General features: G+C 33.0%; 1 protein-coding gene across 1 annotated transcript in view; it reads right to left on the bottom strand.

Moving 5' to 3' along the window:
• NCAM2 (neural cell adhesion molecule 2) overlaps positions 1–14,764 on the bottom strand; it is a 215,734-nt gene that overhangs the window by 169,439 nt on the left and 31,531 nt on the right. Inside the window, exon 6 of the mRNA XM_073804651.1 lies at positions 1,803–1,920. Within this exon, the coding sequence (XP_073660752.1) occupies positions 1,803–1,920 (118 nt within the window). The remainder of the gene's footprint in view (positions 1–1,802; positions 1,921–14,764) is intronic.

Raw genomic sequence — 14,764 nt, 5'->3', positions numbered from 1 at the left:
AAGTAGAAGAAACATTTGAATGGAAATGAAGAAAGTGATATTAAGAGTTTCTGCTTTTACTCCCACTTTGGTTTCCCGGTTCTCTTTGTGAAAATTTCTTATTTTTCCTCAATGTTTGGTCTTCAACTACCTTCTTTACTGGTTTTACTCATACCTCTTGGAAATATTATCTCTATGCAATGGGTAGTGTCTGGATTTTTCTCTCTGCACTGCTGCCCTAATACTTTTTGGAATTTTTTTCACAAAGATAACATGTCTATATCTACAGATAAATATGTCACAATGAAAACTTCCCTCTGATACCAATTTTACCTCTGTTAAGAACACTATCACATACTCCCATTCTCGCATTATATATTATATATCCAGCTACTAGGATAATTATTATTTTATTCCATCCAAACGATGAGGCTAATGCCATGTGAAAAAATGGAGGTGCAAAATCATGAATTTAAATTATTCAGTTATATTAGCCTCTGAATCTGATTTATTCTAGTCTGTATGATAATTATATTTCCACTTACATATGAGAATTTTAAACAAATGTTAAACTTTAAGAAAATAGTCTAAACTGAAAGTCAGTCTCTCCGGAAAGATAAAATGATGAGGATAAGACTCTAGACCAATATTTGTTCATTGTAATGAATGATCCAGGAGCTTTTCCTTGCTGTGATTAGATCTAATATTGACTGTTAAGGATACACATTAGAAACCAGAAGTCTCTGAGATACATGATAATTATCTGGGGTGAATGTGTTAATGCTTGATGTGTAATCCCTTTAAAAATACCAACAGTGAGTCAGAAAGGAATTATTGTCTGCAAAGAACTTCTAGAAACACCTGTCTGAAGAAACATCTTGTTTATTGCTACCTGCTATGTTAAAGCGATAAAGATTTGAAACTTGAAGATAGTATCAGTAAATGTTCAGAAAGTAATAAAAAATAGTTTTGAATTTCAATTATTCTCCTTAAAACATTTTTTTTAAACCTAATCCTTATTATGGACACTTTTGCCAATTTGAATATAAATTTCTAATTGTTTTCTTGTGACTATTCTTATAGTATATGATTTATGAAGTATAGAAGTGATTCTATAAATATTTACATATTTGCTTGAGTAGTAACCTCAATTAATAACTAATACATATTTAAAAACTGTCCATTTTTAAACTTTAATTGTCTCCCTTTTAACAGTGTGAGACACAACCTAAAAGAGTGGAATATTTTGTTATCTGTTTGATGTTAATAGAAATCAAATAGCATTTAAAATTCAAAAAAAATATAAAAGTCAACTGTAAAACAATAGATTTAGAATAGAGAATTTATTCATTTGAACATTTTGTTACATAACATTAAATTTATTGAAATTTAACTCTACACAACTAGCTTTTTCTGTAATAATATGGTACACAAATAAAATATACAATTATATTTAATAAAATATAATTATGTACACATACAACAGTGGTGCCATTCATACTAGAATTCCCACTTGTGGGTACTCTCTAGTAGGAACAATAAAATGGATGAATTTGTCACAGGGCTCCTGGGCCCATTTTGGCCAGAAACATGTCTTTTAGATAAAATGACCAGGGCTATGAGCGCAGCCTTTGACTTGTGTTAAATCATTCTGTTGCTCTCTTTAACAAGTTAATTTAACCAACTTAACTGAAAACAAAAATCATTTTCAACTGAAATTCAAAAACAATGTTTCCATTCTGGACAGAATGATAAGACTGTAAATATTTTTCCGGAAGCCTGACTATGGACACAAGCCAAAGGGATGTGGGTGCATAACCTACCTGTACCAGGAAATGGTGGGCTCAGGAGAGCCAGAGGCTCTGCAGGAAAATGTCATCTCCTCTCCTCTCTCTGCTGTGGCATTAAAGGATTTCTGAGGCATTGTGATTGCTGGTGGCACTGAAAAACAGATGAATGTAGATTAAATAGAGATGAAAAACATTTCACCAACACCACTGGGACATTTTTACTGTTGTTTTTTTTTTCTTTTAAAGCTAAGCTTTACAACTTCTGCACTTATATCAAGAGGACTGACTTGGTTGCATAGTAAAATGACTAAAATCACTGATCTGCCTTCTAATGTACAATAATTAGATAATTCACTGTAATTCTGTTTTACTATTTTTAATCTATTAAACTAGACTAAAAATAGACATTTTAGCAAATATATATATATATATATATATATTTACATATACACACACTTTTATGAACTATATCTTACATAAAGACAGACAATACCACCCTGACTTACATAAATACTGAGATCTACTCGGAGCATAAATGGATTTCCTATTTAGGTTCTCATCGGTGTATGTACTTCTATAAGCAAGCATTCAAGACAGGGCTTTTAAATTAAGTGTCAAACCATAATGTTCTTTCTGATTAACTACACTTAATTTCTTCAAACAACTATAGAACATTTTATGAAGAGAAATTGCTTAATCCATAGAGAGTATGAAATAGATTTTCATGAACAATTCAATTTTAAAATTAAGCTTCCCCAATTTCTAACTAATTACATTGCAAAAACTGTATATGTTGCACATTTTGAACACGTTGAAACTGTTACTGAAATGCACTGTTTGCAATAAACAAATCAATGACATCCATAACAGAAGCTAAAATTTCAAAGTAAAGCATAAATTTTTATTTAATGTACACTTTTATGATTTTTTAATTGAATATGATGAAATGATATTCCTATAATTATTTAATATATTTGATTTTACATATCCTAAACAACATGACCAGACAGGCATTTAGAAATGTGATTTTAATTAAATATCTCTACAATAGCATTCAGGTCAACACTGTTGTTGATTATCACAATTGATGGTGGGGATAGGAACTGATATGTATCTTAGTAATTAAGCACAATTAATCAAGTTTCTGCCTTTATGAATTTAGATACAAGGTGCATGACGTGTCATGCTGTCTGTAAAGTAACATAATAATTACTAGTACTACAGTAGGATGGACTTTTCTTTTTCAGATGTTAACTCTGCATTTTAAGTCATTGAAATTTGACTATAGTATTCTATAGTATTCATGTAGATAGAAACATTTTCAAACGGAGAGCCATATGCTCCAGTTCTTTTCCTGTTATTGTTACTAACCTAAACAAGTTATTTATTCTTTATCATAATTTTCTTATCTATAAAGTGAACTGTATATGCTGGATAATCTCTAAGAATTAACAAATCTTAATCTCTGTGTTTTATGATATGTTGACTCTGCTAATGACATATGTGTTCTTACTTGTAGTGTAGATTAGTAGAAAAATATTAATATTACATGTTTAGATACTTTGAGGTACTTTGAAGAGTAATTCTAGTAATTCTGAAGAAAAATAGCATCAAAATCTGCAGAGGTTTTCACTAGTTCAGATGTCAAGATGTTCAGGCAGTTTGCTAGCTACTGTTTCGACTGTACAGCATTTTTACATATATTACCTTATTGCTTCTGAACTCACTGTTGAGTTGGATTAAATAATTTCAAAAGAGGTAACAATTATATTTCATCTGATTATTTTTTTCTCACAAGACCAGTATCTACTCTATTTTATCTTTTTAAAAATACTTTTGGCATTTGACTATATCTGAAATGTCCAGTTTTAATAACTTTACCAAGATTTATGTTCTGTACCCATTAAGTAGTCAATCCTTTGTAAATTTCTGTTTTTATATTTTAGCTTCAAGAAGCATGGGGATGCGTAGAGAAGTAGCTCCATAATTTACTTACATGGAAGCTTTGGTTCACCTTCAAGTTATAATTCCCCTCACTGGCTGCTTATGCACCAAAGACATCACTAACTTGACATCTTAACCCCCCTTCATCAACAGTGGAATCCAGCTAGTCTATGTGTCTTCTGTGCCTTGCAGTCTTTTTCTCCACCCACTTTCCTTCAAATGTTTTTTGGAAGATAAAGAATACAGTATTAACCATGAAATACTTGTATGGTTCTGATTAACAAATACCAATAATTTCTACAAATTTATTCAGGATAGGGATAACAAACTCCACTCTACCATTGTCAGGAAAGCAACTCTTTTCTAATTTATTGATTATTCAGATCTGTCCTAAATGTATATCATCAAATATATTCACATGTAGATCCTTTAACTGGCAGAGGACTGCTCATCTTAAGACTCAGCCTTTTCATAATTACTTTTTCTTGTTTTTACTTTTAAGGCTGCATGACACTTAGACATTCACATAAGAGAGGACTTGGGGAAGATAGCAGAGTAGGAAGTACCAGGCATCTGTCTCCACACCTACATGGCAACTGCACTGTCAGAATCTGTCTAATGCAACTATCTTGAAACTGTGGAGTCTATTGAATGCTTACAACTTCCAGGCAAAGACATGGAAGATAAACTGTTGTTAATACTGGTCAGTTTCAGCTGTTAGTACACTGGCAGCTACCTATCCCCCTCCCCATCTGAGGCAGGAAGCTGTGCACGTGTTCCTAGAGTAGGTTGCACAAAGAAAGCCAGGATAGGCAAAAAGGACTTTGTCATTCAGATATCAAGGATCTGTGCACTGATCACTGACTGATGCTTTTGATCACAAAGGTGCAGATAAAGAGGTAGTGGCCATTGTTGTTATACCTCCCACAATGGTGAGATCCAGGGGATTTAATGAACTCTCATTCTTTTAGTGCCCACTTCATTTTTCTCTTTCTACCATTTTGGGAGGCAGACATTAAAGACTAGGACATTCAAAAACAACTGCATATAACGGACATATTAGAAAGTGACCATGCATGTCCAGGGAAAGGTGTAGGCTTAGAAAATACCTGAGGATACCTTAAATTTACATCTCAGGCTGATCTTTGGCATAGAGACAGCCTTCAATAATAATAATAATAATAATAATAATAAATAACAGTAAACCCTGGGATTGAGAAAGAATCTGATTTCCATAGGAAGCACTTATTATGTTCAAATATCCAGTTTTCAGAAAAAAATATCACAAGGCATACAAAGAAATAGGAAAGTATGGCCCATTCAAAAGAAAAGTTAAATCAATAGAAACTGTCCCTGAAAAAGACCTGAGGGAAGATATGCTTGATAAAGACTTTCAAACAACTGTCTAAAAGATGCTCAAAGAACTCAAGAAAGAAGTGGAAAAACTCAAGGAAACAATATATGAAGAAAATGGAAATACCTATAAAGATATAGAAAACCTAAAAAAAAGCCAAAAAGAAATTCTGAATCTTAAAATTATAATCACTGAAATGAAAAATTCATTAGAGGGATTCACAAGCAAATCTGAGTAAGCAGAAGAAAGAATCAGTGAATACGAAATAAGGCAATGAAAATTCTTGAATCTGAGAAACAGAAAAACAAAAGATTGAAGAAAAGTGAATACAGCCTAAAAGACCAGTGGGACATAATCACGTAGACCAACAATCACACAGTGGGAGTCCCAGAAGGGAAGTGAGAGAGAAAGGGACAGAGTGAATATTTGAAGAAATAATGGCTGAAAAGTTTAGCTATGTATATAAACATCCAAGAAGCTCAACAAACTACAACTAAGATGAATTCAAAGAGGACCAGGCCAAGACACATTATAATGAAATTTTCAAAAGGCAAAGGCAAAGAGAAAATCTTGGAAAGCAGCAAGAGAAGAGTGACTCATCACATACAAGGGATCCTCAGTAATTATCAGCAGATTTTGCATCAAAAACTTTGGAGGACAGATGACATTGGGTGGATATATTGAAAGTGCTAAAAGAAAAAAAAAAAAAAACTGTCAACCAAGAAAACTATATCCTGGACAACTGTCTTTCAACAGTGAGGGAGAAATTAAGACATTTCAGATAAGTAAAAGCTGGAGGAGTTTGTTACCACTAGACCTGTCCTGCAAGAAATGCTCAAGGGAGTCCTACAAGATGAAATAAAAGGACACTAGAGAGTAATTCAAAGCCATATAAAGAAATAAAGAGCTCAATAAAGGTAAATATATGGGCAATAAAAAAGCTAGTACTACTGCAACAACAGTTTGTAACTGCACTTTTTTCCATATGATTTGAGACTAATATATATTTTAAAAAGATATTAGTATGATTTTAACTATGTCTTATAATTCCAGATTTTGGTTTCTACATAATTTAAGAGATTAATGCAATTTAAAGAATTGTCAGTTCATGTTTTGAGACACAAAATGCATAAAGTTGTAATTTTGTGATATCAACAACTGAAAGGAATGGAGTTAAGCTTTAAAGGAGCAGAGTTTTTTATATTTATTGAAGTTAAGTTAGTATAAATTTAAAATAGAGTGTTATAACTTTAGGACATTAAATGCAATACCACCAATAACCACAAAGAAAATAAGTATAGAATATACACAAAAAGAAATGAGAAAAGAATTTTAAAGTTCCACTACAAAAAATTGACTAAACAAAAAGAAGATAGTAATGCAGGAAATGAGAGACAAGAAAATCTATAAGACATTTAGAAAAACAGCAAAATGACAGAAGTAAGTCATTCCTTATCAATAATTACTTTAAATGGAAATAGATTAAATTTTTCAATAAACAAACAGAGATTGGCACAATGGCTAAAAACACATGACAAAATTATGTCCTATCTATAAGAGATTCACTGTCAATAATGAAGACACAAATAGATTGAAAGTGAAAAGATAAAGATATAATAACCAAAAAAGAAAAGGGGTGACTATACGAATAGACAAAATAGACTTTGAATCGAAAAGTTTATAAGAGGAAAAAAACATTGTATATTAACAAATGTTTCAATATAGCAAGAAAATGTAACAATTGTAAATATTTATGCTCCTAATAGTAGACCATCAAAATACATGAAACAAAAACTGACATAACTGAAGGAAGAAATAGTCCTACAATAATAGTTGGAGACTTCAACAATACAGTCTTGATAATGCATTGAATGACCAGACAGAAGATAAGTAAGAAAATATACCAACTAGTTCTCATGAATATACAGCATACTCTATCCAAAAAAAGAGAGTAAACACATTTTCTCAAGAGCATGTAGGACATTCCCCAGAAAGCCCATATGTTATGTCAAAAATTAATCTTAACATAAAGAACTAGAATAAAAGAATAAACACAACCCAAGCTAGCAGAAGAAAATTAATAATAAATATTAGAACAAATTTTTTTTAAATTGAGAATAGAAAATAATAGACAAAATTAATGAAACTATAAGTTGGTTTATTAAAATGATCAACAGAATTGACAAAACTTTAGCTAGATGGATTAAGATTTGAAAAGATAAAACTCAAATTATTAAAATCAGAAACAAAACAACGTTAACAATTCCAAAGGAATAGAAAAGGATTATAAGAGGACACTATAAAAAATTAACTCAGAAAGAATCAGACCTACAAACTAAAACTCTTAGGAAAAAATATAAGGCAAGAGCTGCGTGACACTGGATTTCGCAATGTTTTCTTCAATATGATACCAAAGGTGTAGGCAACAACAAAAAAAAGAGAGTAAAAAGGCAACATGCAGAATGGGGGAATATTTAAAAATTGTATATCTGATAAGGGATTAACATCCAGAATAGATAATGAACTCCTAGAATTCAGCAACAACAAAAAAATACATAACTCAATTCAAAAATGAGCAAGAGGACTTAAATAGACATTTATCCAAAGCAGATGCACAAGTGGCAGATAAGCACATGAAAAGATCCTCAACAGCACCCTTAGGGAACTGCAAGTCAAAGCTACACTGAAATACCACCTCATATCTAATAGGAAGGCTACTATTAAAAAAATAAAATACAATAGCAAGCGTTAGTGAGGATGTGGAGAAATTGGAACTTTTTGCATTATTGGTAAAATGGAAAATGGAAAACAGTATGGTGGTTCCTCAAAAACTTAAAAATACAATTGCCATGTGATCCAGCCATTTCATTTATGGGTATATACTCAAAAGGATTTTGAACAAGGCCTCAAAGAGATATTTGCTCATCCACGTTCATGGCAGCATTATCCATAATATTTAAAAAGTGGAAGCAATACAAATGTCCATAGACTAATAAATGGATAAACAAAATCTTGTATATGCATAAAATGGCATACTATCCAGCCTCGAAAAAGAAAAGAAAATTCTAACTACTTGTTGTAGTGTATCTACAACATGAATGAGCCTTGAGGACATTACGCTAAGTGAAATAAATCGGTCACATAGAGACAAATACTCTATAATTCCACTTATTGTGCACTTAGAGTAGTCAAAAACACAGATACAGGAAGTGGAATGGTGGCTGCTAGAGGCTGGAGGGAGAGGTGAATGGGAGTTACTGTTAAATGAGTATACAGTTTCAGTTTTGCAAGATGAAAAGAGTTATGAGGATGGATGGTAGTGACTGGTGCACAACCTTCAACAACAAGGGAACACTCCTGCACTGCTGGTGGGAATGTGAATTGGTACAGCCACTATGGACAACAGTATGGAGGTTCCTTAAAAAACTACAAATAGAACTACCATATGACCCAGCAATCCCACTACTGGGCATATACCCTGAGAAAACCATAATTCAAAAAGAGTCATGTACCAAAATGTTCATTGCAGCTCTATTTACACTAGCCCACAGATGGAAACAACCTAAGTGCCCATCATTAGATGAATGGATAAAGAAGATGTGGCACATATATACAATGGAATATTACTCAGCCATAAAAAGAAGTGAAATTGAGCTATTTGTAATGAGGTGGATGGACCTAGAGTCTGTCATACAGAGTGAAGTAAGTCAGAAAGAGAAAGAAAAATACCGTATGGTAACACATATATATGGAATTTAAGAAAAAAATATGTCATGAAGAACCTAGGGGTAAGACAGGAATAAAGACACAGACCTACTGGAGAACGGACTTGAGGATATGGGGAGGGGGAAGGGTGAGCTGTGACAAAGCAAGAGAAAGGCATGGACATATATATACTACCAAACGTAAGGTAGATAGCTAGTGGGAAGCAGCCGCATAGCACAGGGATATCAGCTCTGTGCTTTGTGATCACCTGGAGGGGTGGGATAGGGAGGGTGGGAGGGAGGAAGATGCAAGAGGGAAGAGATATGGGAACATATGTATATGTATAATTGATTCACTTTGTTATAAAGCAGAAACTAATACACCATTGTAAAGCAATTATACCCCAATAGAGATGTTAAAAAAAAAAAAAAACCTAAAAAAAGAAGAAGTAAAATAAAAAAAAGAGCTGCTGTACACCATTCCTGTTAATGTCTTTAATAATTCTTTAGAGTTAAGAAATGAGGAAGAAACCCCGATCTCATACATGTCAATAAGATTAAAAATAATATTACAGAGTTCCAGTTCTGGGTAAATTGGAGAATCTCCTCTACATTTGTCTCTATCACTCAATTTGTCTGTAACACTTAGAAAACATGCATGGATAATCTGTTTGAGGATTCTGAAATATAAATGGTAGCAGGCATATTGCTAATTGAAAAATATCAGAATTTGAAATACTAGGACACAATCTATCAGAGAATTTTTTTTTTTTTTTCTTCAGAATCCCTGGACTGAACTGAAGGCAGTCCAAAACTCAGAAGTGGGAATCAGCATGGCCTGAGAGAGGTCCAAGAGAAGCCTTCTAGTTCAGGTTCAACAAGCAGGAAAGAAGTCTCCTGGTAGTGACAATGGCAGCAGGGAGGGAGCTTGTAAGTGTCTGTCTGAGACAGGACCATCTTCCTCTTTAATCAGAAGAGTTATGGTCCCAAGATGGCAAAGCAAATATATCTACTGCTTTTATCTTTCTCTTTCCTCTGGCTAACTGACCCTGAATGAGGGCACATTGGTGGTAGAGAGGGGATAAATAAACCCCAGTTTTCTCATTATAGGACTGAAAAATGAAGACTCAAAAATAGGTAAGTAGGTGAGAGATAAAAGAGTAGGAAGAGGGCTTCCCTGGTGGCGCAGTGGTTGAGAGTCCGCCTGCCGATGCAGGGGACACGGGTTCGTGTCCCGATCCGGGAAGATCCCACATGCCACGGAGCGGCTAGGCCCGTGAGCCATAGCCACTGAACCTGTGCTTCTGGAGCCTGTACTCTGCAACGGGAGAGGCCACAACAGTGAGAGGCCCGAGTACCGCCAAAAAAAAAAAAAAAAAAGAGTAGGAAGAGCTTGGAAAAGGAACCACATCAAGTTATTTATGAAATCTTGAGCTCAGCCCTGAGCTATCAATGTGTGGATATAATCTTAAACAGCACAAAGACGTTGAGAACTGAACTAAGAGACATCTTACCCCACAGGTCCTGGAATGGCCATTGGTTCATATGTGAGACAGATCTGAAAATTAGTGCAAAAGTTTTTAAAATTAAACTGATTTTGAATCCACAAACCACAGAAGGCTGGTCACAGTAAGTGGTCTGAATTTAAATCAATTGATCGCCTGCAAAAATAAAAATATCAACATTCTCCAAAGAACTGAAATAAAACCCAGAATCTCATAATATTCAAAATCCAGGATATAATCTAAAAATGTTGGCCTATGTAGAACTAGGAAAATCTCATGTTAGTGTTAAATGCCAGTGACATATTGAAACATGCTTTATTATCTAAAAACTACTTTAAAGTAACTATTTTAAACATCTTCCAAAGGGTAAGGGTGAACCACCTCAGAATAAATGGAAAGACAGTTCCCGTAAAGACACACAGTATATTAAGAATAAATGAATAAATATTAGAACCAAATTTATAATAACAAAGATATTCATGGGTGTGATAAATGGATATGACAGAGGGAAGAGTTTCTGAACTTGATGAATTACCAATAAAAATTGTCCAATCTTCAAAACAGAAGGAGAAAATATTAAAGAAAGAAAAAAAAAAAACAGAGCTTCAGGAACGTGTGAGACAACACCAAAATGTCATCAAATCTAAGAAGGAAAGGAGAAATAAACATCATAGAAAATGTATGCATCTACATTTGTATATGTATACCTATGTACATGTATCTATAGAACTAATGTCTGAAAACTTCCCAAATTGGCAAGATTTTGAAAACACAGATTCAAAACCAGCTGTAGCCTTGAAACCCAAACAGATAAGTCCAAAGACGTTCATGCTGCAGGCATGGCATAATCAAACTGCTAAAAACTAAAGATATACAAACACAAAAGTGTGTTATTTATAGTACAACAGTAATTCAAATAACTGTGGATTTCTTATCAGAAACAAATGGAGGCCAAAAGAAGGTGAAATGATATTTTTAAAGTGTCAAAAATGATCTTTCAAAATAAAGTTCTGTGTTCAGCGAAGATATCTTTCACAAATGAAGGTAAAGACATTATAGCTCTCAGATAAAAGGATGAGTAATACAATGTCTGCCAGTAAACCTGATCTGAAACAATTGCTAAAGGGACCTCTTCAGACAAAAGAGAAATTCATACAAAGAGAAATTCTATCAGAGGAAACATCAGACTTCAGGGATGAAGAAAGAGCAGGAGAAATGTTAAATATCTAGGTAAATATAATAGACTATTCTCCCCTTGAGTTCTTCAAAATACAGTTAATGATTGAAATAAAAACACTTAACATTGCCTACAAGGTTTTCACTAAATTCGGATGTAATATAGAAGACTACTAAGACATAAAGAAGAGAGGAGTATAAGGATCTGTATGGTGCTACAATTTTTACAATCCAATTATAGTGGTAAAACATTGGCTCTAAGTTAAAGAGGCACATCATATTCACAATAGCAGGCACAATCACAAAAAAACAGAAAAATGTATAGACAGAAACATAATAGATAAAATAAATTAGAACACTAAAAATATTCACAAAACCCAGGAGAAGGCAGAGAAGGGGAAATAGAAGGATAGGAAACAGAAAGAATAAACTGAAAACAAATCAAAACAAAAATTGCAGGTCTAAGATAAATGTAAATGGTCTAATCTCATGAATTAAAAAATATATACTATCAGAATGAATAAAGTAATTAACTCAACTGTATGTTCTCTATAAGGAAGCTATTTAAAATATAATAATATAGGTAGATTAAAAGTAAAAGAATGGACAAATATATATCGTTCAAACACCAATCCAAAGAAAGTTGGAGGAGCTATGTTAATATCAAACAAAGTAGATTTCAAAGCAAATAAAATTACATGATATAAAGGGGAATACTTCATAATGATAAAAGAGCCAATTTTCCAAAGGAAGTAAAATGACAATCTTTACATGTGCATTCATCTCACAAAAAAGTATATGAAGCAAAAACTGACAGAACGGAAACAAGAATTAGATGAATTCACAATCACTCTTTGTGACTTCAAATCTAAGAAACTAGAAGAAGAAGAGCACAATAAATCCATATCAAACAGAAGGAAAAAAGAATACTACAAATAAGAACAGATATCAGTAAAATAAAAAACAGAAAACAAACAAGAGAGAATTCAAAGAAACCAATGAAGATTCTTTCAAAGATCAATACAATTAATAAACCTCTAGCAAGACTCACCAGGATAAAAGGAGAGATAACACAGAATGCTAATATCAGGAATTGAAGGTATTTCACTACAGATACAACATACAGTAAAAGAATTTTAAAAAATGAATAATACAGACAAGCCTATGTACACAAATTCAACAATGCTGAAGAAATGGGACGTTTCCTTGAAAATCACAAACTAGTGAAACTAACTCAAGATGAAATAGGTAACTCAAATAGTTCTTTAACTACTAAAAGAATGTAATATGTGGCTAAAATCCTTCTGAAAAAAAATCTATAGAAGCAGATTGTTTATCCTCTGAACTTTATCAAAAAGTTAAAGAAATAATACAATTTCTACACAATCTCTTTTAAAAAACATGAGGAGGGAATATTTCTTGACTCATTTTATGAGGCCAGCATTATAAGGATAACTTAACCAAAGATAGTACAGGAAAAGAAAACTACACAAACCAATATCATTCATTTAGGTAAGCACAAATGTATTCAATGAAATTTTAGAAAACAAAATTCTGCAATACACATACAAAAAAATACATCACCGTCAAGTGGGGTTTATTCTGTGAATTGTAAAACTGGCATGATACTGAAAAATCAATTAATATAATTCAACTTATTAACAGTTTAAAGAAGAAAAAGTATTCAATAATGTTAATTGATGCTGAAAAAGCATTTGACAAAATTCAACATCCATTCAAGATAAAAACCCTTCACAAGCCATGAATGGAAAAGACTTCTTTATCCTGATAAAAGATATCTTGCCAAAAATTTCCAGCTAACAGGCAACATTCAGGTAAAAGAATGAATACTTTTTTTCTAAAATTGGGAACAAGTAAGGAAGTCCTCACTCAACCCTCCTATTTAACATCATACTGGAAGGCAAATGCAGTCCTAAGTAAGAGATAAAAATAAAAAGCATACAATTGGAAAAGAATAAATAACTTTCATACAAGTTGCAGATGCACTATTGATTTCATTGAAAATCCAAGAATCTACAAAAATATTCCTAGAACTAAAAAATGTATGCAGTACAGTCACAGAATATAAGAAAAATACACAAAAAATCATATTTCAATATACATACTTGCAAGAAACAACTGAAACCAATTCTTTTTTTAAAAAAACATATCAATAGTTCCAAAAATATAATGCTTAGATACTAATCAAACAAAACTCATGTATGGGATCTGAATGCTGAAAACTACAAAAAGTCAAATGAAGAAGCAAAAGAACAAAATACATTAATAAATGGAGAGACATACCTTGTTCATGCATTTGTAGAATCAACAAAAAAAGTATAAAATTTTCCAAAACTGATATCGACTCTATAGAATTCTAATGAAAATCTCAGCAGTATATTGTTTCGTAGACAGACATGTTCTAAAGTTTAAATGGAAGGCAAAGAAACTAGATTTTGCAAAACGTTTTTGTAGAAGAAGAGTAAAGTCATACAAATCATACTACTTGATTTTAAGGTATATGTAAACTTATGATAATTAGGGCAGTATGATAATGGTACACAGATAGAAACATAGATTAGTGGAATGGAAGAGTCCAGAAATAGATGCCTATAATCCAACTATGTTTTAAAAGTTTTATTTTACAAAGTGCAAAGGCAATTCAATGGAGAAAGGATAGTCTTCTAACAATGGCTTTTCCACAATTGGATATCTATATGCAAATAGGTGAATTGAAGCACAGAACTCATTTCTTACATAAAAATGAGCCCCAATCATATATTAACACATATATGTGGAATCTAGAAAAATAGTACAGATGAACCAATTTGCAGGGCAGGAATAGAGACACAGACACAGAGAACGGACATGTGGATACAGGAAGGGGGGAACGGGGGGATGAAGTGGGAGATTGGGATTGACATATATACACTGCCAAGTGTACAACAGATAGCTAGTGGGAGCCTGCTACATAGCACAGGGAGCTCAGTTCAGTGCTCTGTGGTGACCTAGATTGGTGGGATGGGGGGGGGGGGGGAGGTGCCAGAGGGAGGGGATATATGTATACATATAGCTGATTCAGTTCGTTGTACAGCAGAAACTAACACAACATTGTAAAGCAACTATACACCAATTAAAAATAATAATAATGCGTGAGACAAGAGTCCTGCTAAGTTTTCTACAAAGTGGCCCATTATATGCATGTGAGGAAGATAAGAAACTACCACTCTGGAAGACAAAAAAAGCCAAAAGGCTAATCTTAATTATTGAACTGCCCCGTATTGGGCTGAAGTTTTTTAGAGTGGATCATGG

The sequence above is a fragment of the Tursiops truncatus genome, chromosome 4 (genome assembly GCF_011762595.2).
Source record: "Tursiops truncatus isolate mTurTru1 chromosome 4, mTurTru1.mat.Y, whole genome shotgun sequence".
Taxonomy (NCBI): Eukaryota; Metazoa; Chordata; class Mammalia; order Artiodactyla; family Delphinidae; genus Tursiops; species Tursiops truncatus.
This window is presented reverse-complemented; position numbering and strand designations above follow the sequence as displayed.